Raw genomic sequence first — 27,507 nt, 5'->3', positions numbered from 1 at the left:
GGGCTCCCTGCTCGGCGGGAAGCCTGCTTCTCCCTCTCCACTCCCCCTGCTTGTGTTCCCTCTCTCGCTGTCTCTGTCAAATAAATAAATAAAATCTTTAAAAAAAAAGAAAAAAATAGAACTACCCTATGATCCAGTAATTCTCCTACTGGGTATTGACCCAAACAAAACGAAAAAGCTAATTTGAAAAGACATACACACCTCTGTTTATAGCAGCATTGTTTACAATAGCCAAGATATGGAAGCAGCCCGTGTCCATCGATGGATGAACAGATAAAAGATGTGGGCTATACACACAATGGAATATTAGTCATAAAAAAGAAAGAGAGCTTGCCATTTGAGACGACATGGATGGACCTACAGGGTATTATGCTAAGAGAAATAAGTCAGAGAAAGACATATACCGGATGATTGCACTCATGTGGGATCTAAAAAAATACCCGAAACAAATGAAGCAAGAAAAAAATCAAACTCTTACTTACAGGGAACAAATTGACGGTTGGGGGTGGGTGGATGAAATAAAGGGGATTAAGAGGTATAAACTTCCAGTAAGTAAGTCATGGAGATGGAAAGCACAGCATACAGGGGCGCCTGGCTGGCTCAGTCAGAGGAGCTGCGACTCTTGATCTTGGGGTTGTGAGTTCGAGCCCTGTGTTGGGTGTAGAGATGACTTAAAAATAAAATCTTCAAAAAAAAAGGAAAATACAGCATAGGGATTAGTAAAACTGTAGTAACGCTTGGTGACAGGGGGTGACGGCACTTACTGTGGTGAGCACTGAGTGTAAAGAAAGATGCACAGCGGGTTCTGCTGCATACCTTTAAAAGCGAGGTAATTTTTATCTTGAAAGTCGCAGTATGTGGGCAGCTGCACACTTCGTGATTTAAAGGTTAGGAAGTTTAGATGTCAGATTTAGAACCCGTGCAGGGGTCCGGGTGCCTCCCTTCCCCGTGGGTTTGCACCGGCATAAAGGCGGGAGGGGCGCAGCTGTGGGGCGCGGGGGGGGCACTGGGGCTCCTGCGCCCCTTCCTCCCATTTGCCCTGGTGCTGGTTTCCTTATTTAACACCGTTAGGTCCTGATAAGCACCTTTCTGCCTCCCTCGATTTCTTTGCAGGACGACGTAGAGCCCGAGTTGTCTCAGTGACGCGGCCGCGGAGAGCAGCCCCCCACTTCTGGAGGAGAAAAGCGGGGCTGGGGGGGTCCCGCGCTCCCAGCACAGCGCCCACCACTCTTCCACTCGCACGGACCACCGTCTCCCGTCTTCCACTGCTGTTTACTTTCGAGGTATTCTGTTTTTCCTCTTATTTCCCAGTCCCTAATTTTCCAAGAGTCTGGCCACAGTTTATAAACACAACAGGCTTATATACATATTTGTATTTCTGAGTGAGGCTGTGCCTCGGGGCCTTACTCAAAAGGAAGCCACTCCCCCCCCCCTTTTGCTGTTTACTTTTTCCATATGCAACTTCCGCTAGTCCCTTTCTGGTGACCTGGGTGGAGCGGAGACGACCTGGTGCGGGGCAGCCCCGTTGGGACCCGAGGCCGCAGCGGTGCCCAGCTCGCCATCAGCCAACCAGAGGCCGCATTCCGCGTGCTCTCCGCAGCCCCGACTTCTTTTTCTGCTGAGGCTACGTGAAGCAGAGACACGTCAAAAAAAACAAGGCTAAACGCACTCCCCTGCGAAACCTGGCTTGGCCAGAATTCCGTGAGCTGGTAGGGGACGTGGGTTTGCTCCTTCAGGAAGACTGGAGAGGGAGTTGTTTTCTGTTGTGGTTTTCAATCATTAAAGCTCGCTCTAGCCAACGCTGTTGAACAGGAACTGCTAACAATGAAACTGAGAAAAATAAACACAAACATGAACAAATGACCTTTTTATTTCCTACAGAGATACAAAGGCAATTGTGTGCGGCCACCTCGTGGGCAGTCCAAATGGTTGGAAGTAAATTCATGATAAATGTCCTGGAGCCGGTGGAAGAGAAGGTCAGAGGAGGAGGGATGAGACGGAGAAGGCTACAGCCAATGAACAGCAGGAGGAAGAGCTCCGTGGTTTCAACGCCGGGACACGAGTTGGTCTGGGCCTTCTCCATGCTATTTGAACTGTAATTCTACAGGACATTTTGAAGTGCATGTTGCACTATTTTGCGTTAGGAGTTTATCAAGGGCACTACAGTCCTCAGGAATAACTGAAACACCGTATTTTATTAAAGGAGTTGTAAACTTTGCTCAGGGTCTGCCATGGATGCGGCCATGGGGGTCCGATGGGCATCGGGGATGGCTAGGCTCTTAAGGAGAAGGGGTTGACACTTTGGTAGGTCTCAGTTTTTGTGGTGATGCTACTTGTCTTAGCATCTGCTTTGGATCGGAGGAAAATATTCACTAAAAAGTGATCTTGCAAAATACAGTAAAAAACCAGGTCAGGCTGGTGGCATGCTACACCTCACCTCTTCCCAGGTGGAGGGTGTGAAGACTCAAGACAACTCACATTTGCACGATGGTGGACCTTACCGAGTAAACGGTCTCTCAGGAAAAACACATCTCCAATGCTTACATTTGTAATAGGGACACATCACATGATTTGTTATTAACGAAACAGTTTATTGGCTTTCAATATACATCAATAAATTTTTAAATGTAAGTTTATTTTGTTAAACTTTATGTTTTATGATAAAAGAATACTGAACCAAAACATCAGAGAAAATGGAGGCTCAGTAGCATGATTTCCAACATATTTTCCTGGATAAACAGTTTTGTTGTGTTTTTTTTTTTAAAGTATATGACTTTTTATGTAATAACAAAAGCTTCCTAAATTCAATGTTTAGAATTGAATTGTTTCTGACTAAACCCAGAAAAATGGGAGCTCATAAAATAAAGGCATGGCGTGGGCAGCAAGAGAAGAGAAAGAAGTGGGAAAAAGAGATCTTAATACCAAGTTAACGTTGGTTGGCTGGTTTTGTTTGTTTTTGTTTCAGTCTATTTAGGCAGGATTATCTCCCTGCAACCCTGCAGATAAATCCTAGTGTTGTAGCTATGTAAGAAAGTTCTAAGAGTTCAGATATACAGATAAGCCAATTTTTAAAAACCATTTTCTTACCATATTCTAAAGGCTTTTAAAGCATTATATAAATCTTAAAAAAAGTCCTATCACCCACATTTCAAGAAGTAAATCTACACTTTCATAAGGCACTCTTGAGACATAAAACAGTTTTGAAGACAATTACACTCTATGCTAGGGCTGGCCGGTCCTTTCGCCACAGGGAGAGCGGACAGGACCGCCTTCCCGGACGGAGCCCCCTCCCTCGAGCCGCGCAAACACGCAGGCACGGCAGACCGCGGCGACCCCCCTCGGCAGCCGGGTATTCCCGGTGACTCTCCTGCCCGCCCATCAGAGAGCTACACCGACAGCACGGTTCACATTTAATGGTGACATTTAAGAGCCGTGTCTCCCCCTTTGCTAGAAAGGTTTCCTTTGAGCACAGTGATTTCCGTGAGCTCCTGCGCATAAAGGAAAACAGAATGGAAGAGAACCAAGAAGCCCCTGGATCCTTCCATTTGACCAATGGGATGGAAACGTAAAGGTACTTCACCTTTAAATGAAAACCTAGAGACTGGAGATGTTTGGTGCCTTCCATGCGTGTCTGTTACTAGTGCTGAGAGCGCCTGCTTCCAAACAGCAAGAATTCAAGTCCCACCATCCCTGTTGCTAATTCACACAAACACCAAAGCTTACAAGAGAGTCATGCGGCCTCGCAGACCTTAACAACGGAGAGAGAGTTTAGTGGAGCTTCCGCTCTTTCCTAAGCGACGGAAGAAAATGAAGGAACAAGAGGATCAGACTAAGCCTGAAATACAATTTCACTATGAAGAAAGGGCAACAGAAGTCCCATCAGAGCGGGAGGGGTGAAAAGTGTGGCGCTGGGAGTGAATCAAGTTGAGGCTTTGTTGTGGGCCAGGTCTTTGCTTCCAATGAGGAAAGAAGGACCCGAGAACGGGAACCGTGAGGAGCTTCTTTCCTTCATCCTTCTGGGCTGGCGGCAACGGATCGATTACTTCCCGTAGAACTTTTTGTTGAGGAGGAAGATCAGAAGGTTGACATTTACTTTAGCTCTATTAAATAATTTCATGACCGCAACACCTTCATACTGTAGCTGCAGCAGGTCCTGTTAAAAAAGACATTTTGACCGTCAAACAAGTCTGTGGCACGAGACAAGACACGAGGTAGGGAGGGACCCAGAAGGAACGAGGAACGACAGACACGAAGTGGGGTGAGAAAGGAGCGCCGTCCCCTGCACAGCCCCCGAGAGCTCGAGGAACAGGGCACGCTGCTCAACTGAATTTTCTGGTCCATTTGGAGTTAAGAAGTCATGTGGTTCATATCAAAATTCACAAAACAGGGAAAGAAAAAGCAGCATGTTCAGTCATCACACATACTTCCTATTTCAGAAGTGACAATAACGTGTCTCCAGTTTGTCTAAGTGACAGGTCAGCTGGAGAAGGTGAAGGCATTTCAATCTGTGATAAATATACTAATCACTAAAACCAGGACACGGCCACCAGTGTTGTCGCAAGGGTATCGACTAGAGTCTTACTTTCTATTCCACATGAGAAAGCTTTTATATTCTGAAGGCAAGGGGCAAAAGGACAAAATGTTTATTAGGGGCCTACTATGTGCTCGACATTGGGCAAGCACATCAGATAGTGTCTTTTTAAGTCCTGATCAAAGTCCTAGAGGTCTGATTATCTCAAGTTTAAAGACGAAGCTCGGAGACGTTCAGGGACTTGCCCAACAGCACCGTGTGGGACGGAGTGGATCTGGATCCGAGTGTGAAGCCCCCGCTTCCCCCACTGCCCTCCACGGTCCAGAGCACATTTAGGAAGTGAGTGGTCTCACCCGTGAACTTCAGAAGAGACGTGATGAGAAAGCAAGAGTCAAAGCGCTTGAAAGAACCCCGAAGTTCAACCAGTTCATCTTCTGGAAAAATCCTAGCGGCTCCATGAGAACGAAGGCCCTGGTGTGTCCTGGGCCAACATAACACCTCATACCTGATCCTCACTCCCTATTTAATGCACCTGTGCATGGACGAACACGGTACCCGAGGCAGGCTGGTCGGCCTATACAACTCTGGTGAGCCTGAAGGCCAACAGCATCTTCCTTCGCGGAAGCCCCTGAGCATGTGCATCACGGAATCACTTCACTTTTGTTCAGCTAACACATTTGAGGATCTACTCATCACTGAGAAGGAAACGAAGACACACCACGGTCCTTAAGGAGTGCACAGTTTGGGGCGGGGGGGTGGGGAGTGCTGGTCAGAGTGGTAACACGTTTAGAGGAAGAAAGGACAGGGACGGGGGGTCAGCACGTGCAGAGATGGCCCCTGCCCAGACCGACAGAGGACAGCAGTGCGAAGAGGATGGAGCTCATGAGGACACACATGAAGTGCGGGAGCCTGGACAGGGCCCAGGAGGCCTTGCAGTATCCTGGTGCTTTTCTAATATGTAAAAACTAGAGATATTTCGGAATAAAAATTAGCTAAAATTATGTTATAAAATGATTCACTGCAGAGTTCTTCCTGAATTTAAAATGGGATTCAGTTTACAAAGATGCAATTTACACACGCCTTGTCAGAAATACACCTTTAAGCCCCTAGATCAAATCAAAATGAGAGAAAAGATTTCAAGCTACTGAATAAGCTAACAATTTTCTACTATCAATAGTTAAGAGTTTGTTCAAGGTCAAGGTACCAGTTCAATTTAGTGGCAACACGAAGTAGAAGCTTCAGATAAAAGCTTGGAGAATCGTACCGATCTGCCACAGCTCTCCAGGGAGAGCAGACAAAGGCAGACACACAGGGGCCCTTGCTCCTTCCCCGCCCGTGTGGGGCCCAGCTCACTGCTGGGTATGGGACAGCTGTCCCCAAACAGATCTCCTTTCTACCTGCTCTCCTACCTCATCGAGAACAACCACTGCACATACAGAGCTTTTGGTTCTGTGTGGTGCATACCCACCTGATAATGCAACATAAACGTCTCCATTTGAACGCCCATGAACTTGGCTTTCACTTCAAAGTCTCCAACTTCTTCTGTTGGACTGATTTCAAAGATAACATTCTTAAACCTGTTGAAACATAACATCGTAAGGGTGTGATTTTTACATTCTCGTATAAAAATATTTTATGAAATGCAGAAAGGAGATTTCTTCAAGGGGCGCCTGGGTGGCTCAGTCAGTTAAATGTCTGTCTTCAGCTCAGGTCATGATCTCAAGGTCCTGGGATCGAGTCCCTCATCGGGCTCCCTGCTCAGCGGTGAGTCTGCTTCTTTCTCTGCCCCTCCTCCTGCTCATGCGTGCACGCACGCGCTCTCTAATAAATAAAATTTTTAAAAACCAATCTTCAAGAGTGAAAAGGGGTAAAAAATAAAGGTCCAAAGTACTTCTACAGGTGGAGCAATGTGGGGCTGCTACTCTAAGTACCACATGCTTGGAGATTTGGGGAGAGGCGGGCAACCCTCCCTGCAGCCCTTGCATACCACGGGAAGAGGGACCACTGAGGAAGGCCACAACAGCCTCTGACGTCACAGGAATTCTCTTGGGCTTCCCTGTGGCCACTGCTGAAATCTAACAATAAAAGCGTATCAAGAGGAAACTAGACGGGAAGCAGAGGGAGGAAAGCTGTGTGAGTGAATGCATGTGTGGTGGAGGACTGCAACAAGTGCGGAAGGAAACAAAAAGGGGTAAGAACAAGAAGAGCCACGAGAGGAGCTGCCAGAGCTATAAAGGCAGTAAGTACTAAGTACCGCCAAAGATACATTGCTATTTACCGAAAACATTTAAGGTATCGCTCATTCTCAACGTGTTACAAGCCTGGAAATTTTATGGCAACAGAAGGTGTTGTTCCCTGGGTGATCAAAGTACATCGGCCCAGATTTCCAGAACTCAACTGTGGAGCAAACTTATCTACTAGGAACTGAGCTGAGAACCACGAATGCTGCAGAAGGGGCCACGGAGAAGCCACGGGAGGGGTCACAAAACCCATGAACCAGAACATGCGCATCCTACTCAGCAGGAGGTCCTCACAGGTCTTTCCTTAAAGGTACTTCCTGTGATAATTTTATTTTAACCAGTTTGCTTTGTTATCTGGTTTCTCCCTTTCTTTTTAAAGATTTTATTTATTTATTTATTTGTTGGGGGGGGAGGGAGAGAGAGGGAGGGGGGAGGGAGGGAGGGAGCACAAGCAGGCAGAGTATCAGGCAGAGGGAGCAGCAGGCTCCCCCCTGCTTTAATTTTTCTGATCCTAAAATAACATAGATTCATTACTGAACTTTGGAAATTGGTAAAGCATGAGAAAAAGAAAAGGCACCTGTAATTTCACAAGCCAAAGATAACCACTTAAACAGTGTATGTTCTGTGCCTCTGTTCACATAAAGATGATCTAACCACCCACTTACTTATCTATTTTTTTAGCATAAATTGTAAATACAGTCCTGTATCCCAACTTCTCTCTAGTAACATTTTGAGAATTTTTCACATTCTTTGAACACATCCTTTTTAATGGCCACACAATATTCCATGTTGTAGTTAAAGTTTAACCACTCACCTACTGTACAACACTTAGGCTGATTTTACTTTTTACGTTATTACACTTGTGGTACATGTTTATATGTAAATCTTTGGTTTTACCTCTGATTTTTTTTTTTATGATAGATGCCTAAAAATGGAATTTTTGGTCAGAGTATTAAAATGTTTTTCATTATAAAAACCACAAGACATAAAATTTACCTTCTTAACTATTTTTGAGTGTGTAGTTCAGTAGTGTTAAGTATATTCATGTTGTTGTGCGACAGGTAGTCCAGAACCTTTTCATCCTACCAAACTGAAACTGTACCTGTTAAACGACAGCTCCCCCTTCCCCCTCCCCCAGCTCTGCAACCACCATTCCACTCCCCGTTTTTAGGTGTTAGACTCCTCTAGGCACCTCCCATAAGTGGAGTCACAAGGCACGTGTCTTTTCGCCACTTGGCTTATTTCACTTAGTATAATGTCCCCACGGTTCATCCATGTCGTGGCCTGGGACAGATGTGTTTCCTTTTTAAGGCTAAATAATATTCCACCGTGTGTATATGTAGCACATTGTGTTTCCACATCCGTCCGCAGACATTTGGGTTGCTCCCACCTCTTGGCTCTTATGAGTAATGCAGCTATGAATGTGGAAGTGTAAATATAAATATCTCTTTGGGATCCTGCTTTCAGTTCTTTGGAATATATGCCCCAAAGTGGGATTGCTGGAGCATATGAGTTTTCAAATTTTTGAGGAACTGCCATACTGTTTTACATAGCAGCTAAAAAAGTTCAACCCTTATGTATCTCACTGAACTATTTTGCAGTAATGTCAGAAATGTATGCCAAAGTGCTTACTTATCTCACTACTTCCTTGCCATCACTGCATAATAAAATAATTTTCCATGTTTTTATTGGTTATTTACCCCAAAGATACAAATGTAGTGATCCGAAGGGGCACCTGCACCCAATGTTTACAGCAGCAATGTCCACAATAGCCAAACTACGCAAAGAGTCCAGATGTCCGTCGACAGATGAATGGATAAAGATGATGTGGTGTGTGGGTATGTACACACACACACACACACTGGAATATTACGCAGCCATCAAAACCCCCAAATCTTGCCATTTACAACGACATGGATGGAACTAGAGGGTATTATGCTAAGCAAAATAAGTCACTCAGAGAAAGACAATTATATGATCTCACTGGTATGTGGAATTTGAGAAACAAGGCAGAGGATCATAGGGGAAGAAAGGAAAATGTGAAACAAGATGAAATCAGAAAGGCAGACAAACTGCCTTTATCTTAGGAAACAAACTGAGGGTTGCTGGAGGGGAGAGGGTGGAGGGATGGGGTGGCTGGGTGATGGACACTGGGCAGGGTATGGGCTATGGTGAGCGCTGTGAATTGTGTTAAGACTGATGAATCATAGACCTGTACCCCTGAAACAAATAATACATTATATGTAACTTTAAAAAATAGTAATTAAAAATAACAATAATTTTCTAGGTTTTTAAATTCAATAGTTAAAAAACAGTATCTCGTTTTAAAACTTTGCATTTCTTATAAGTCTGGTTGAGTGTGTGCGCACACGTGCGCGTGTGTGTGAATCATGGCTTATTATCTGTATTTTCTTTGGTCATTTTTCAGTTGGGGACCTTGGTCCTTTTGAGTTTTTTTGTGAACACTTTATGCACTTTTTGAGTCTGTCTCATATTTATTATCTCTTCCTTTCTTTTTTGTCATTATTTTCTACTGTTCAAATGTTGTCCATTTTTTTGCCTGTCTTTCTTCTTTTCAATTTGCTGCTAGAGGCTTTGAAACCAAGTAACAGGGACGCCTGGGTGGCTCAGTCAGTTAAGTGTCTGCCTTTGGCTCAGGTCATGATCCCAGGGTCCTAGGATCGAGTGCCACACTGGGCTCCCTGCGCAGCGGATAGCCTGCTTCTCCCTCTGCCTGCCGCTCCCCCCTGCCTGTGCTCTCTCTCTGACAAATAAATAAAATCTTAAAAGAAAAAACAAACTTGTTGTTTTAACATACACAAAATCAGCAAGCTCAGCTGCATAAGGTCACAGGGCCCACTGAGTAGGCACGTAATAATGCCTGCTAATGACAGCCAGGCCAGATTCGGGAACCATGCAGAGAGCAAGCTGGCACTTCCCAGGAAAGAGAATGAGGGTAAGTCCCTGATTCCCAGCCTCAAGGAGAATAAAGTAAACTCTTCTTCTTGTTATTCTTATTTATTCTTGGTTTAGACGTAGGAGAATAAGAAATGGTGTCCTCCTTTAAAGAGGAAAGATTAAGATGGGGCCGGGGCACCTGGGTGGCTCAGTTGTTAAGCATCTACCTTCAGCTCAGGTCATGATCCCAGGGTCCTGGGATCGAGCCCCACATCAGGCTCCTCACTCAGCAGGAAGCCTGCTTCTCCCTCTCCCACTCCCCCTGCTTATGTTCCCTCTCTCGCTATGTCTTTCTCTGTCAAATAAGTAAATAAAAAATCTTTAAAAAAAAAAAAAAAAGATTAAGATGGGGCCCACACAAGCAGGTGGAAACACAGTCTGGGGCAAATATTCCACAACAAAGGAGAAGAAATCCCTTCTATGACAGACAAAACAATCCTGACTATTAGGCCTGCTGCACCTAAACAGATATCTAAGTACAAAGAAAATATGAAAACGACCATCCACATAGCACAAATAAAGGCAGTAAGATAAAGAGGTGATAAATGCAGAAATCAACTCAATGTATAAGACAAAGTAAAAAAGTAAATACTCACTGGTTCACTTGTAGGTCCTCAATCTCCAGAAGGACTCCTTTTTCATGCAGTCTTGCTGCCGTGTATTTCAGAGAAATCTTTTTGCTTTTCTTTCCTTTCATTTCCCTAGGCTTCTTGGAGACCCTGTAAAAAATCACACCATATCACTTTCTATCTGTAACTGTGTACTACAAGTCTGTTGGTAGTTCGAGGATATGAGGTCAGAAAACGGACTTCCCAGACATAAGCCTAAGTGACATACCAATTCTAAAATGGCAAATAAGTGTTAGGATTAGCCTGAGCAATCTCTCTGCACAACAGGGGAAGCATTACTAAACTGCTTTTGCCTTTAAGTGTATTTGCAAACCCACCATGAATTTGACAGTCTATGTCATCTGCCTAGGTCCCTCCCCTCTCAACACCCAGCACCTACAAGTTAGGTGTGAAGGCTTCTAACACCAGCCTGAAGGAACTGTATTGAACTCCAAGGGAGTCCCTGTAAGCCCCTTGGCTTGGCAGGGTGAAAATAAATATATCTCGGAATAAGTAATGTTTAGAAGATTTTAAACCAGTGTAGTAAATACAGAGGAATGGGAACAAGGAAAAAGAAACAGGCCTTAGGAGGCTTTGGGATAATCAAGGTAAGAAGTGATTTTCAAAAGTAAACAAGGGAAGACTAGGGATCTCTGAGAACCAGGGATGTGGGCTCCCACAGAAGGGTCTCAAGGGGCGGGAATGCTGGTACAGGGGTCAAAGGAAGTAAGCACTACGGAAGGCAACCGCAAGATCTATAGAAATTACAACTGTGCAGAATCTCTGGTCCAGTGATTCCACGTCTAGGACTTTATCTTCAAAAATATGCCCACATTTGCAAAATAACCTATCTATAAGAGGTTATTTGGTACAGCATTGTTTAAGTAAATGAGCGGAAACAACAAAAATGTCCATCATGAGACCGGATTACATCAAGTGCTGTATGTCTGCGTGCAGTGGGATACCACAGAGCCATCACAAAAAAGAAGAGGACCCCGCTCTGTTTGCTTAGAACGCCTAGAAGCAACGACGACCCCGTGGCAATGAGCACATCTCGTGCCTGGATTATGGTTTCTAAACACCATTCTTCATTAGAAGGCGCCAGGAATGCTTGGAGAAATAGCTAATTCCAAGCCTGGGGAATTGTACAAGTTGAACCAGGAACACAAGTCAGGAAGTGCTCAAACAACGATGGGGAAAGGTCAAAAGGTCACATGAGCCGCTCTGCAAGCTGGGTTGTGCGGGCCTGATTTGTATCCCTGCACATCAGCCCCACCTCACCTCAGTCTTCCAGGGAGGGAAGGAGAGAGCCGGGGTGCAGGCGAAGAGTAAGGAAGCCAGAGAAGGAGAGCTCATGTGGCAAAATGTCAAAAACAGGTGAATCTAGGTGAAGGGTTTATGGGTGTTTACTGTTCTATTCTCTCAACCTTTCTGAAGTTGGAAAATTCTTAAACTGAAAACTGAGAAGTACAAAATAAATTAACCCTAGTTAGTAGTGTAAGTAGAACTTGCACCCACCACCCCATCCCTCTGGGTCCTCAGTTTCCCTCCCTATAAAATGGGTGTGTTGCTGGTTGTCACTGGCGCCCACGGGGAAAAGCTGAGGTCTGGGATCCTGTCCCCAGGAGGTGTAGAGAGAGACCAGGGGATCGAAATGTCTATCATATTCCTTAAGTGATTCTGAGGCACACCCGGGTTTGGGGAGCACTAACTAGCCTCCTTCTGTGATTCTTTCATTTCTAGGGCCAAGAAGATATTTAGAACAAGGGATGCTTAGAAATAAATAAGCACCCTTGAAGTCCCCCCTACATTATTTATTTACATCATACAACAACAAATGGAACTAGGAAATCATGCAAACACTTAGAACAAAACAAAGAATTAAAGCAATAAATAGACCCAGCATGTTTTAAGTAAAAACTTCCAAGGTCACTTCAGTTGCCTCTACTTCTTTTTCCCCTGACATTGATTCTTAAAAAAAAAAAAAAAAAAAAAACTCACTTGCCCTTGCTGGCCAAGTTATCCAAGCAGGTTTTGATATAGCTTTTGTAGTAATCCACCTGCTCTCCGTAGAAAGTGGCCTTCGAGTTCAGAGCGGCGTACGTTTGCTGCAATTTCACCAGCTCAGCCTTCCTCCTCTGTCGGTATCTCCGCTGATTCCGAATGTCCTAAGACACAATTATTAAAATTAGGAAAATGATGGTAGGTATCACGTGCTTCTCAAATCATCCTTGCTAGAGCCCAGCAGTGCTTAACTGCTTGCATGACCACACTTTCTTAGCAGGTAGCAATTTTTTTTTTTTAAAGATTTTATTTATTTATGAGAGAGAGAGAGTGCACACAAGCCGGGGTGGGCAGAGGGAGAAGCAGACTCCCCGCTGCTTGGTCCCAGGACCCCGAGATCACGAGCTGAGCCAAAGGCAGCTGCTTAACTGACTGAGCCACCCAGGTGCCCCAACAGACAGCAATTTATGTTAAAAAATCAGCAAAGAAATTCAGATCTCATCAATCTTTTTTCCCCGTCTGTATTTTCTAGAGGTAGGGAAATGTGTTACTTTTACAGACTTCCACGTTCTTAGAATTTACTTGCAAAGCTGGTTTAACCTCTTAAATACGCTGTCAGGAGAGGGAAGAAAAGATCATTTTACCATATCAATTACCAAGCTCCCTGATGTGCACAGTACTGCCTTACTGGGCCAACAGTGAACACCTAACTCTGGGCCCACACCAGAGCCCCTTACTCATGAGGATTCACATAAATCAAGGATTTCATGACCAACTGGATGTGAATTTATATGTCAGAGTAGTCATTAAAAAGATCTCGAAGAATTATTTAAGGCCAAAGACAAATCGAGGCACAGGAAGCTCTAATTAGGGGCTTCTTCCTACTGATTTAGGCCATGGAATAAGTCGTCCAAGGGCAGGTGAGGTCCTTGTGCTGGAGAAGTCAGAAACAATTCCTCAGAGAAGAGGACCCTCATTTGCCTGCACACTGAAGGCACGCTGTCATCTCAACAGCTATGGTCACTTCACAAGCGCTGGGACAGGTTTACGCATGGCCAGGGCATCCCTGTCCCCCCCACACGGTACCTTGGCAATGTCGTTGATCAGCTCCTGGTATCTGTTCTTTGGGTCCACTGTCCCAAGCTCCGTTAACTTCTTCAAGCCCGACTGGATCTTATCCTTCTTCTCCTGAAGAGTGAGGTTACTGTCTTCCTTTACAAATTTTGACTTTTTCACCTTGTCAGGAGTTTTGGCATCACGAATAGCACGCCTCTGCATGGCCCTCTGATGTTCTGCTTCCTACAGACACAGAGAAGAGAAAGAAATTGCTGGCAAGTTCACCACACTAATCCAAAACCTGAGTCTGTAGAGCATGTCTACACCTGAATTTATACAGCTCTGAAACTCCATTCTGGAAACAGAGGGAGCAAACCCGCCCTCTTGACAACTGACAGAGAAACTGCACGGAGCACACACCGATCTCTTCATCTAGAAAAGATTACATCAATGAAGTCACATGGCCTCGTAGGACTTCTTTCCTGGATTCACACATACAGTTAGATTGGGCTAGGTAGCTACAAAATCCCTCGTTTTTTTCCTATCACATTTTAAGACACAAGAGCCATTTAATTTTCCTTGAAACACAGCTTCGTCCATTGGTGAATGTTATAACCACACCAAGGCCAGTGCTCAGTCCCTTCTTGCTAATGCTTTTTGCCACGTTGGCCAGGCTGGATCCACTGAAGGCCTCCCTTTGCTTTCAAGCCTGCTGCAAATGCCAGTCTAGAGAATGGAAAGTGCTTCCCTTGATACTTCTTTCCCAGTCAACGTCCAACGTTTGCCTGTTATGTCCCTGCCCGACATGACCCACACTGCTGTCTTCCTTCTTTAGCTCCTTATGATCTGGCTTCTGCATCTCCACTCTCGTGGCCAATTACCACCCCCCATCTCGAATCCAGTGCCTTTTCTTTGTTGTCCCCTCGCTGGTAGTCACTGCATTTTCTCCTTGCCCTAGGCGTGGCCCTGGTACCTACGAGGTTTCTCTCTGCTCATTCTCAGTACTGCAGTGATCACCTCTATGCTGACAGCCACATCTCTGTGGCTAAGGCTTGGTACCACATTTTGAACTGTTTGTACCAGGATGCTCACATTTGGAATGGCTTGTAATTCCTCCCAAACTGGAGCAATCCTCTCCCCAAGACTGCCCTTTCCTCCTGATGTCAAGACCACTCTGCATCACACAAGGTGAAGAAAATAAACGCTGGAGTCAGAGAGAGCTTGATCCAAGACTGGTTCTGCCTCTACACGCAGACGATCTTGGGCCAGTTTTGTGACCTCTAAGGTCTTAGACTCCTCGACTGTAACATGAGGATGAAAAGACTCACCTCACAGGGACAGTGGGAGGAGGAAATGAAAGAACACAGGGGAAAGCACCAAACTAACAGTAGGTTCTCATTAAAGACTGGTTCCGCCTTCCCTGCTTCACACCTCCTCCCATTAAACCAGGCGCAGTTGTCGGTTTTGATCCTTTTCTTGCCCCTCCCACACATCTAGTCAATAATCAATCATAGCTGAGAATTCAAACAGTGGTTTTCGGGGCGCCTGGGTGGCTCAGTCGTTAAGCGTCTGCCTTCGGCTCAGGTCATGATACCAGGGTCCTGGGATCAAGCCCCGCATCAGGCTCCCTGCTCAGCGGGAAGCCTGCTTCTCCCTCCCCCACTTCCCCTACTTGTGTTCCCTTTTCGCTGTCTCTCTCTCAGTCTGTGTCAAATAAATAAATAAATAAACCTTAAAACAAAAAAACAGTGGTTTTCAAAGAGTCCTCGGTGCGGCTGTAAGGGATTCCCACAGGCACCCAGAGTCCCAGAGGGTGGGGCTGCGAGGGCCCCATTCTTGGTGCTCCCAGAGCAGCTCCCATTTTTCCTTCTTTATAGCTGTGCTTCCGAGTAAACTCTCATCTAACAAAAAGGATTCCTAGGCTCAACATTTGAAACAAATGACCTACTTTTTGCATTTCACAAATGCAAAACAGGGGTCTTAGACAGAAGTTCCTCATCCATCCCTTCCCACTGCCGAGTCCCCCCCAACCAACGGGGGGGCCAGGACTTCATCCCACACCCTGATTGCTCGACTACGGACTGCTCTGAGAGCACCGCCTAACTGATCAGCATTAAACGGTCCCAAGGTTACAAAAGCTCTTTACTCTGTATCTGTCCAGGGCTAAACATGGGTTCTACTTATTTGTTCTCCTGTCTCACTCCTCACTCTTCACCCTCACCCTCGTCTTCATTCTAGAAATGTCAGTCCGATCGCATCAGGCCCCTCCCTCCTTGGTGACGCTGTCTGCATGGACTCTCCCGCCCAAGACGCCTCTCGTCTACGCATACACCCAGATTCCATCCACGCCTCCTAAGTGTGGCTCAAGTCCTGCTTCTTCCTGATGCTTCCCTCCTCGCTGGCCTCTTTCCTGAACTTCGGGAATTTTTATAGCCAACATCAAAGCCAATTTTTAATGGTTTTCTAATTATTTCAGGTCTATATGCCACATTTCTCCAACTAGATCATGAGTTCATTGGCTTTAGGAGCTACATTCTGTACTTTTTTCTATCTACCAAGGCACTTAACAAAATTCTAGTGATATAATAATATTCAATTTGATTACTAGACAGACTTGCTGATTCTGCCTCAGTTAATTAACACACACACACAGACCGCACATGATGTGCCATGAGCCTTCGGCCCTAAGAGCATCTGCCTCTTGAGGTAGGAGCCAACAACCTTCCCAGCAGGCCCTAACCAACACCTCGCCCAGGTCATCCAACAGCTCATGGATCGGATCACTGTGTTCTGGTCCACCCGCAGGGAAGCACCTCCTGGCATCTGGGTCCCACCCCCTCAACCCTGGCACGCACCAATCACGGGAGCATCTGTGCCCCCTGTTAAGTTCTACCTGTTCGCTGGTGGCTGGGGTTTCTAGGATTTCAGTCAAGGTCTCGCCTGGCTGGAACCGGATGACATCCACAATTAAACGTTTCGTACTGCAAGGAGACGGGGGAAGAGTTCAACGTCACCAGGTCTTCCACGTTCCCTCGAATGGAGCTAAGCGGCAGCGGGACATGCACCGCCCCACAGAGGTCCCGCCGGGCAGCTGCGAGCACGAGGCACTCAAGGCCCCAGGCTTATTTATGCGACAACTGCGTGGGTAGCAGGCTGAGGATTTCTCAGGTGTAGATTCTACTTCAGCCTCTTAGTGGCAAATGAGGCAGCTAAGTCCTGGGCAGAGTATAATAGATAAGGTGACCAGAATCATGACAGGCTTAAAAGGCCAAGGTGATGGTTTCGGCTATGAACAAGTGGACGTGTCCGCCAAGGCCCAGGCATCACTGCGCTGTATTTACCTCCTTCTTCCCACTTCCAATACTCACTTCAGCAGGATAGTCCGAGCGTCCATTTCTGCATCCTCATCCCCAGGCACATCAAACTTGTTGGTCAGCGTGAGAGACACTTCCGTCTTCGCCAGCGCCTCCTTATTGGGGTCATTTAAATTGCCAGCGCCCTCGCCTACAGTTGGGGGATACAGAGATCGGTGTAACGGAGAGGAGATACTGGAGAGGAGACGTTAATACAAGGCCAACATGTATGCTGTGGCAAGAACACCCTCTTGCTGAGAAATAAAAGAAACTAAACACCAAATGATGAGAGCAAAGGATCTATAAAAAAAATAATTTCATAAATGTTAACAAGTCATTTCAGTAATTGTAATATGACAAGTCTCTCCTAAGATATTCTGTTCATTTCCTTTATAGGACTTCTAATTTAATTATAGGATTGTGTGTATAATATCCACATTTAAAAGTCTCTCTTCCACTGGACCTCAGTTCCTCACAGACAGGGGTGGACCACATCTGCTTTCTTCCGTCACGCACACTCAGAGCTGGAGTGGGGCAGAGATGGACGAGGTGGCAGTTACAGCCTTCCTCCGGCACCTTCCCTGTCACCTTCTGGGCAGTTAATTCAGAACTTTACCTATCAGGGACTCGATGGTGGGCACCTCGCCCAGGTCGTCCAGCAGCTCATGGATGGGATCGTTGTGCTCCGGAGCAATGGCGTCCTGATGATCCAACAGGAGCTGCATCGAATACTCAGGAGTCAAGTCCATGAACAACACACAGCCCATCAGCCCTCAGCCCCACCAACAAGGCCGAATAGCACAGAAGGGATCGGATAACAAAGCTCCTGCATTCAAAGAACTGAACAGGCCAATCCCCACCAAACTAACCCAAGTCAACAATGTAACACATAAAGCATCAGGCTGGCCTCTGTTGAATGACTTATGGGATAATGCATGGAGAAGAAATACCGGTACTCGCTCAACCTCAAGGATGAAGGGATTTAAGTGGACCCTACATGGGCAAGAACAACAAACCCCACAGACTGCAATATCTAAAGTCATAATGTACCCTACAAGTTCAAATAACTCACATGCATACTCGTACTTAATGTGTGCTGTTTACGGCATCTCTTAGTTCAGAGAAAAATGCACTGGACCCGTGTTGTGCTCATCTTAGGGGCACTGAAGCAGAGCCTTTAAGACACTCTTACCCCCAAGGAAAGCCCTCAGAGAGGATAATACTTGAAATTTCCTTTACCTTTTCTTTTTTTTTTAAAGATTTTATTTATTTGTCAGAGAGAGAGAGAGAACGCAAGCACACAAGCCGGGGGGGGGGGGGCAGAGGGAGAAGCAGGCTCCCTGCTGAGCAGGGAGCCCGATGCGGGACTTGATCCCAGAACCCTGGGATCATGACCTCAGCCAAAGGCAGACGCTTAACTGACTGAGCCACCCAAGGCTTTACTTTTTATATATTTCCTCCTTTCCTGTTCTATTTACCCCCAAAGGAGAAAGGAACGAATTATAAAAATGTTGGGGGAAAAAGGAGCACCCAAGGGAAAATCACTCTAAGGGCCACAGAGGAAAAACTGGGTATTTTAGTTGTTAGAAAAACAACACCGAGGGCCAGGATAAATAGATCAGTGCTCACAACAGTGATTCTGGAGCCCACCCGTGGCGACCTGTTTCAACAAGCCTGTGCTAGCGTCCAGGAACTTCATTTGTGACCATAAGCCCAGGTGACTCTGATGCAGAGGGCCTGGGGTCACTTTGAGACACTTAGCAGATCTTGTTAATACGCAAAGAGAAATAAGGCAGATGTGATGTCAGCAAGATCAAAGGAAGGCGAGGTATCTGGCTTTCCAGAGATGGTATGCAGCACCTAGGGAAGGCAATTAAAGATAGAGCAACGACATTAAGTAATTAAAGAAAAAATACTTACAGTGTGGGTGTTGATGATTTCACCAATGGAAATGTAGATCACTGGTTTGGTAAGGGTCACTAAATCAGAATATTCATCCACATTAAATTTATCCTGAAGTTCTGGGACATCACAAGCAGTTTGGAAAAACCGTCTGAAAATAAACACGAGAGCCAGATCCCCGGGTGACACATATGTGAGGAACTGACGAGAGGACATCCCACAAACCTCTGGAGCAATGAGTTCAAAGAGGAGACCGTCAAGGCCCAGGATTCTGGAGAAGCTGCACATGTTTGCTGCGCTTCATGGCCTTTGGGCGGTGGTTCTAATAACTTCTCCCTCCACCCAGTTTTAATTCCACCCTCAAGAACTGCTCACCCGTAATTTAAAACCGTTTGCAAACACCAGAGTCATTAGGCAAACCAACTTTATCTCTAAGACAGTGTCCTGAACTCACAACTGGATGTTTAATTTACAAATGTTGAAAGCACTCTCCGATTGTTCTCTGATTATAAATTAACACACGTGCCTAATGCGGGTTCATTGCTTTTATGTTAAGTGCCGTCTATTCCGTTGGAATACATTTTAACAGCTCAAAATCCTCTTCATCACCTCCAGGGGCTATGAGCACATCAAACTCGTATCCTACAGCATGGCAGGGTCCAGGGAAAGCTAAGTGTGGTATTTAATCTTGTCCCGACACTCAAGAGATAGAAACACGCCCGCAAGTACCTTATCCTTTTCCCCTACCTGAATTTCTGGTAGGACTGGGAGAGATACTCATTAATGATGCCCAGGTGAGCATTATCTCCCAGAAACATCTTATTGGAAGCGGCATGCTGGAGCATCTTTGCAATGGAGCCAAGGTTTCGGCGTTGGTCCGTGGTTAGCTGGCCTCCTGCCGACAGGTCAATGATGTCAAAGGCATCAGGAGCAACAATGGCTGGATTCATGTATCGATAGTAAAGCAAGTTACCAAAAATCTGGGAACAGATGGAAAAGAAAGACGGGTATTAAAAACCACTCCACCAAATAAGCCACAAAAGACTTTGCTAGCAAAGAAAACCAGAAAATGCAGTCCTGTGAGGAAAAATAAACACTATGCTCACACACACACACACACACACACACACGCACTTTCTCTCAAGGTCTGAAACTAAAACAACTGAACATCCTCGGTTGGATACAGAGGAGAAAATGAGAACAGAACGGAATATCACTACAATGAAAAAGCAGGTTCAGAAGGTAACAATGATAGACTTAAAGTCTGTCACTGAGTGTTTTAGGGCATTCTTTGTTCACAGATCATGGCAGCAAATAAGGCTGCTGTCATCCACATGACCTAGTTAGCATAGTGTAATCTGTCCAACCCCCACCATCCTCATGCTGCAGACTTCAACGGTGGACAAGTTCATGCGTCTGAAATTAAAGTCACTCAACACACATCTCCTCCACAGAAGAATTCAAGGACAGTCACAGCATTTCCCCTGGAGTTTCATTCCAAAAAAAAAAAATTTAATTCACCTGAATAGAAAGTCTAGAATCGAGGCCTCATTGTAGGAAAGCACAGAACTAGGAGAGAGAAGAAAAAAGCGTTCAGATTAAGGAAAAAAGAAAAAAAAAAAAAAAAAAAGGAAGGAGCACAGCCGAGTGAGAAAAGAGATTTATCAGCAACAGCCTTAGCAGAAACCATGGTGCTTGCTGCCATTCACCCAGCCACCAGCAGAGGGAGCAATTCTTCAGCGAAAAGACAGGACTGGAGAAATTTATCTCAAGACAGGAAAATCCACCTCCTCTACTTGTTGGACGTCTGTGTGCGAAACAATAAAGGCGCTACAGAGGGACCAAGAGAGGTGCCATTTACCATTTACAATCACTTTCAAGAGCTCCCTGCCAGAATCTATGCTTGCCCGCTTGCTGTCGGGCCTAGTCTTCTAACGTTCTTCTCAAAGGGCTGCTGGAGGACAAGGATGTGTGACAAGGATGTGCCCACGTCCAGATTCTTACCTTCAGCAGCTCATCCTCACCGGCATCGGGGAACTTCTCGTGTAACGAGTCCTTCAGCACTTTGGCAATGAAGCGCATCCCGTAACTGTGGGATGGACAAAACTTGATGAGAGCCGCCGAGAGGGGGTGGGGGGGCGGGCAGACGGGCAGTCATACTGGGCTCTGTCTGGGGTCACAACTCGGCACTCACGGGATTTTGTCCACGGAGCTGATGATGGCTGAGAGGAACTTGTCTGTCACGGCCCGCATGTTCCTGATGGAGTTGTCTAGCCGTGTCCTGACCTCTTCATGAGCCAGAGCCTGCTCAGGGGTCACATCATAGGGCAGTTTGCTGGGAAAGCAAAAATCATCCCCAACTGTGTTAGGTAACAGCCAGAACAGCCCAAGGTAGGACTGTGCCTTTCAGAAACAGAAAGACCCAGAGAGACCAGGTAAGCTGCTTGTGCTCACAGAGCTGGTAAACAGTGGGGCCAGAATCTGAGCTCAGGGTTTTCAGCTGTGAACTGGGCGCCTAGAACTATGTGCCAGGCACTGTGACAGGCCCTTGGGATAAAAGATACATAAGACACGATAGCTTCCTGAGTCTCTAACAGTCTGGTGGGAGACACACACAGATACTGGTAAACATATTGTGCTATATAAATAAGAAGCTGACCAAGTGCCACAGAGCAGGGAGCTGCCACTCAAGATGAAAGGAATGGAGGAAAACTTCGGTGAGGAAGTGACACCTGAACTCAGGAAAAAGGGAGAAACACTGTCCTCCAGGAAGGAAGCTCAAATGCAGAGCAATGGAAGAGAAGGAGAAATGAGGTGGTCAAGTAAAGAGGCACCAGGTTGCGGAGGGTCCCATTCGTAACACTGAGAGGTCTGGACTTTCCTGGAAGCCAGGGAGAGCCACTAGAAGACAAGAGACCTGAATCTGAGGAAGATTTCTCTGCCCCCCCATGAAGAATGCATTAAAGATGGACAGTCACAGAGGAAAGAGATGGGTTAGTGCCACAGCCTGATTAAGAAATAATGAGGGCACGAAAAAGGATGCAGCAGTGGGGACCAAGGGGACACAATCAGTGGGATGTGGTGACCCTCTGGGTATTGGTGAGGGAAGTGACAGTTAACATACAGGAACTGGGGCGCCTGGGTGGCTCAGTTGGTTAAGCGACTGCCTTCGGCTCAGGTCATGATCCTGGAGTCCCTGGATCGAGTCCCGTATCGGGCTCCCTGCTCGGCAGGGAGTCTGCTTCTCCCTCTGACCCTCCCCCCTCTCATGTGCTCTCTCTGTCTCATTCTCTCTCTCTCAAATAAATAAATAAAATCTTTAAAAAAAAAAACAAAAAAAAACAAAAAAAAACATACAGGAACTGAAGCCTGAGGAGCTGATAAGATCCCTCAGGGAGAGTCTGAAGAAACTGGCAGGAAAATAGTAGACATGCTAGGCTTAATTGGGAAGGACAGGAGGGGCTGAAAGACAAAAACGAAATACAGGGGTCAAGGCTCCGGTGCCGTCAATGACGTCAAATAGTAGTAATGATTGCCCTGGACTATCTGGGTGCTCTAAATCCAATCCTAAGTGTCCTAATGAGACAGAGGCAGGGGAGATTTGACACACACAGAAGAGGGGGCAATGTGACCACAGAGACAGACTACAGTGATCCAGCCACAAGTCCAGGATGCCAACAGCCACCGGAAACTGGAAAGGGAAGGAACGGATTCCACTGGAGCCTCCAGGGGGAGCCCGGCCCTGCCGACACCCTGCTTGCAGCCCACGGATGCTGATTTTGGGTTTCTGGTCTCCACAACTAGGAGAGAGTTCATTTCTGTTGGGTTAAGCCACCAAGTTTGCGGTAATTTGTCATAGGCGCAATAGCAGACAAGCAGATAGGGACACAACTCCATTTGTCATACTGTGTCTGAATTACAACTAAGCAGACTACCAACACGAGAATTCAGCGAAAATCAATAAAAGCGTTCTGTTTGAAACAACTGGTTATATGGAATTTATAAGAATATCATATATTTTATTACTTGTAAGTTATGTGTTCTATACCTTTTATATCAATAAAATGTATAACTTTATGTGTAAAGGATATTTGATAAAAAATAGTAATGAGCAAAGGAATGAAAGTGCTCAGCACGATGAGTGAAGTCATAGAACAGACTGTTAAATTTCTCAGATTTTAGAGGCACAGGTTCCCAAGAGGGGACCAGGTCCCAGTCTGTGTGTCTGGTGGCTGAAGCTCAATTATCCGTGATGCCTGCAGGCAGGATCGGCTCCCACTGCACTGTTACACCTCCCAGTTATCACTGGCAAAAAATGTGTTGAAATCCATTTCCATTTTATGAAAAACAAAGTAAGACACCAGTTTCCTCACAGGGAAAAAAAACCCAACAACCTGGAATGCCTACCGGAACTTTGTTCTAAAACAGACTGACCCGTGGACCACGAGATCTCCCAATACCCCGGAGCCAGAGCCCCGTCATGTAGGGAAGCCCCGGTGCCCAGTCCAGCGCGGCACGCGTCAACCGCATTCCAGCATCTGAGCCTCAGCTGTACGGGGCACAACAAAAATGGACTTTTCACCACATCCAGCAGTGACCTGCCTCCTGGTGACAGACGTACATGTTACTGAGAAACAGATCAGGTGCCACATGATCCCCACAGGGGACAAGGCCTTTCTGAGCGTCCGCAGAGCGGCTGCTCTCCATGCAGAGGGCACCTTCCCCTTCGCCCGGGGGCCGGGCACCTGCAGAGCACGACACCGGGCAGCACTGTTCCAAGTGTGAGGTGGTGCCAGGCTACAACCCCCCCGGGACGGGAAGGAGCCTGAGCCAGGAGGTAGTCAACACGCTGCTTCCTTCCCTAGGCAACTGTGGCTACGAAAAACGCCAGCTGAACTCCACAGTGTGCTGAGAGACCCAGGGTTTTCAGTTCCTGGTCCACAGAGCACACCGTGAGTAGCGATGGTGGGGAGAGCCACCCCTCCTCAGCTCCAGAGAACTTCACGCACGACCTCACCCTGCTCCACAACCACCAGGAAAAACCACCCTGCACCAAGCTGCTCACCCGCTCCGTCCTCACTCAAGCTGGATAAAACCAGACACATGCTGGCTCTTTGAACTGTAATTTCCCAGCATTACACACATTCTACTGACACACCTTTCTTTCGATGCGTCCATGCTGGTGGTTAAACTGCCGCCCTAGCCGAGAAATCCCATTATGTTAGTCCAACCCGCCCCCAGGGTGCCAGGGCCACTCCACACCATTTCCTCCTCCTCAACGAAACACAGTGCTCTCATGCACCTAAGTTTTCCCGTCCAACTCCATCTCCAGTGATGCCAGTGACCCTTCAGGTTCTGGACCCCCGAGCTCCTCCCACCTCAGAATGTTCAGACATGAATACCCTGCACCCAGCTCTCAGCAAGACTGGCCCCATCTTAACCTTTAAGCCTCAGTTATGTGAAATTTCACCTTCTCGAGAGGCTTTCCCTACCACCCTACCTAAGTGAGCTCCCTCCTGTACTCCCCATTATAGTTCCCAAGGCAAAACCTCATAAAACTCTCAATTTGTCATTTCATTTTTAGGTACCTGTCTCTCCCGTGCAAAAAACTACGAAGAGGGCAGAGAGCTAGTCTGTTTCATATACCTACCACAGTGCCGGGCACACAGTAAGCCCTCAGTAAGTATTTGCTAAGTGCGTGGATAAATTACCAGGTCAACAATGTAAAGAAGAACTTTCTAAGAAAAAACTATTTGAACTATTACTTTATAATCAAAGGTTAAATGCTTAAAAAAGACAATTACAAAAATACCAAAGGAAAAGGTATTGTGGTTGCCATACCTTGCCTCTCCTGTCTGAGACTCCATCTGATTAACCCAAGATTTGTATATATCCACAGGGTCAGTTTTGATGTTGAGAGACTTGTCGTCCATAATCTCCTTCACGACAGGGGCCAGGATTTGTCTCAGGGCGTTCTGGCCCCGGGCACCTCGGTTGAAACTCACAACCATCTTAATGACTGTAGGATTTCCTGTCACGATCTCTTGAATCTGATCTACTTTTGACCTATAAAACATCAGATACAAATTCAATTTAAACTAATCATGAAATCTATCAATGTAAAGATAGAATATCTATTTAAAGAAAGACCCCATCCCCTGGAAAGAGAAACAGTTGGAAGGAAGGAAGTATGTGCTCTTTCTCTAGAAACATTCCCTGACACTGACCTGAACCCAGGACCTTCGTGCTGTTTGCAAACTCAATCACAGGAACCTGAACGGGTCCTTTATTAGATAAAAATGTGGCATCTTCATGTTTGGAGCAGCTTTTTAAAAATCCTATCTTAATATAGAATCTTCCTAAAATCACTTTAGCAAATCTCTTATTCTACCACCTCCTCGAAGCAGCAACACTTTATATTCGTGATTTAAAAACTAGAAGCTGCTCTCGAGTAAGGGTTTCACATAGAGCACAGAGTTAATGGAGGTCAAGGAGAGGTACGGGCAGGCCTGAATCTCAAACTGTGAGTAGGACAGTGGGACGGGGTCCCATGCCCGGCAGCAATCTGTTCATACTTGATCTCCTCCTGGAGTGCGGTCTTAAAGAGCCGTAGGAGCAGGTACTCCTCTCGCTGGTTGGACGCGTAGTTGTACAGGGTGAAAATTACAGAGTCCATGAACTTGGTGGACTTGTTCTGAGGCATCTGAAAAATCAGCTTCGCCAGATAGGTGGGGTTCGTCTGAAATAAAACCAAGGGATACGTCATTTCTAGATAATATAAAGGCTGGCACAAATATTCACATTCTTTTGAACTTGAAGATTTGGAATGTGCAGAAGTAATAAAGAAAAATAAGACAGCCCTTTGCTCACCCCTCAGTGGAAGCCAGAAATACTCTCGTAGAGATGTATGTTGGCTAAGGTTTCCTTATGGGAAAATAAATAAGCTAAATCTTACAAGACCAACTCCAGGAGCCACTCACCTGCAATAAATAAAACAGGTGTTGATAGGCCTCCAGCTTCTCTCTCTTCTCCTTGCTCAAAGCCTTGAGACCTCCCTTCTGCTTATTTAGCATCATCATATCAGACAACTGCTCCTTATTTTTTTTGGTAAGTTTTTTACTGTGGGAAACCACATCCTGGAAATGAAAGCATACACATAAATCAAAAAGCTTTGAAAGATGAAACTGGACACTGTGGGAAAGGTCTTAGAGCACCAAAAAAACTTGTATGAAAGTCTCTGCACTGGCAGATCCCATTAACTATTTTAGAATCATTACACCGTATCCTGTTTTCAGGACACCAATCAAATCTCCTACTTCCACCTCCCTATTAAGAACTTGCACTGGGGCACCTGGGTGGCTCAGATGGTTAAGCATCTGCCCCTGGCTCAGGTCATGATCCTGGGGTCCTAGGATGGAGCCCTGTGTCCGTTCTCCCTGCTCAGCGGGGAGCCTACTTCTCCCTCTGCCTCTCCCCCTGCTTGTGCTCTCTCTCTTAAATGAATAAAATCTTAAAAAAAAAAAAAGAACCTGCACCATAAAAATGTCCACAGACTCGGGAAACCATCTTCTAGGAATCTAGATTAAAAACAGTCTTAACTACCATAAAAGCTACATATTCACTAAGACGTTAACTGCAATGTTATTTGTAATAAAAACTTGAAAAACAACCTAAATGTCAGATAGGTGCTGCCATTAAAGAGAGTATTTATGACTAGTGATCACGTGTGAAGCATCTTATCCTCTAACAGTAAGCGAAAATGGAGGATACAAAATGACCGTGGGGGGTGGAATTATGGGATGATTTTTATATCTTTTTTTCTATATAAAATTTTGCTACTGAATTATCTCATTTCTTATGTAATTTTTAAAGAATGCATGGCATTTGCTGAGAAGAAAGCCAGCCTCCACCCCACCTGCAAGTCGGAACGGGTGAGGCAGGGGGTACCAAGCAGGACAAAGGGCCCCAAGGCCTCTGCTGGCGCTGGACCATACCTGCAATGTGATTTTATTTTTCACGAGCAGTCCAATTTTGATATCCATGAGATTGAGGTCATTCTCCAGCTGTTGGTTAGAACGAATGAGGGTAATGACCTCTTCCCGCATCTTCATAAGATCAAGCTCCTCCTGAAAATCTTGGTCACTTTGGTCAAGAAGGTGGACAAATTTTCGGACCACAATCATTGGAGGATCCTCAGCATTGACTGACAGAAAGAAAGTATGTGTCAGACACGTAATGGAATTACCAGAAGAAGTTCTAAGTCTTGGGGAAATGTCAGCACTGTCTTGAAAAAATAACTCTTAGACACACATAAGATATTTATTTTTGAGATGTGCAAAGACAACCAGCAAGTGCAGTCTTCTCGGTCATGCTACTGCTACGTTATGACAAAGGTTAAGACGGCAAGCAACAAGACAGAGCCACGGGTTAGCAAAGGGACTTACATCACAAGCAGCACCCTAGCCCCCAAGCCTTGCCTTCAGGACCAGAAAAGAGATCCGTGGAGAATACCCAGAACCTGACGGCTCTCAACCACTGCCTCAACTCTTGTCTGCCGAGCACAGTTACTCACTGAGAGTCTTGTAGTCATCACGAGCTTTGTTTGCCCGAATAAAAGCCTGGATTTTGATAATGTCATTTATCTACGGAACAAAGAAGAAGAAATTCCTTTGTTCATTTGTTCACCAAAAATATAGCAAAACTAATTCTACTGGTCCTTATACCCAAGGGTGCTTACGTGGTCTCGGAAATACTGCAGGCGATCTCTATAGCGCTTTCTAGCCTGGTGCATCCTTGCCAGAGACTGAATCTGTGGGGAAGGGATCCTGGAAATTAGAACAGTCCTTCTCAACACA

The 27,507-nt window shown here is 45.9% G+C and overlaps 1 protein-coding gene across 2 annotated transcripts in view; it reads right to left on the bottom strand.

Annotated features, from left to right (window-relative positions):
• Positions 1–1,902: 1,902 nt before the first annotated feature.
• Positions 1,903–27,507, bottom strand: part of IQGAP1 (IQ motif containing GTPase activating protein 1) — a 104,561-nt gene continuing 78,956 nt past the window's right edge. For both annotated transcript variants that reach the window (XM_032391862.1, XM_032391863.1), the window contains 18 exons: positions 27,390–27,461; positions 27,225–27,294; positions 26,647–26,855; positions 25,633–25,788; positions 25,228–25,391; positions 24,494–24,718; positions 20,847–20,987; positions 20,657–20,741; positions 19,400–19,632; positions 18,671–18,803; positions 17,367–17,469; positions 16,766–16,901; positions 16,291–16,378; positions 13,428–13,640; positions 12,339–12,505; positions 10,326–10,448; positions 6,000–6,108; positions 1,903–4,153 (listed from right to left, as the gene is read on the bottom strand). In XM_032391862.1, the coding sequence (XP_032247753.1) occupies positions 4,040–4,153; positions 6,000–6,108; positions 10,326–10,448; positions 12,339–12,505; positions 13,428–13,640; positions 16,291–16,378; positions 16,766–16,901; positions 17,367–17,469; positions 18,671–18,803; positions 19,400–19,632; positions 20,657–20,741; positions 20,847–20,987; positions 24,494–24,718; positions 25,228–25,391; positions 25,633–25,788; positions 26,647–26,855; positions 27,225–27,294; positions 27,390–27,461 (2,541 nt within the window). In that variant the 3' untranslated portion in view covers positions 1,903–4,039. The remainder of the gene's footprint in view (positions 4,154–5,999; positions 6,109–10,325; positions 10,449–12,338; positions 12,506–13,427; positions 13,641–16,290; positions 16,379–16,765; positions 16,902–17,366; positions 17,470–18,670; positions 18,804–19,399; positions 19,633–20,656; positions 20,742–20,846; positions 20,988–24,493; positions 24,719–25,227; positions 25,392–25,632; positions 25,789–26,646; positions 26,856–27,224; positions 27,295–27,389; positions 27,462–27,507) is intronic.

Source organism: Phoca vitulina, unplaced genomic scaffold (assembly GCF_004348235.1).
Source record: "Phoca vitulina isolate PV1807 unplaced genomic scaffold, GSC_HSeal_1.0 scaffold65, whole genome shotgun sequence".
Classification (NCBI taxonomy): domain Eukaryota; kingdom Metazoa; phylum Chordata; class Mammalia; order Carnivora; family Phocidae; genus Phoca; species Phoca vitulina.
This window is presented reverse-complemented; position numbering and strand designations above follow the sequence as displayed.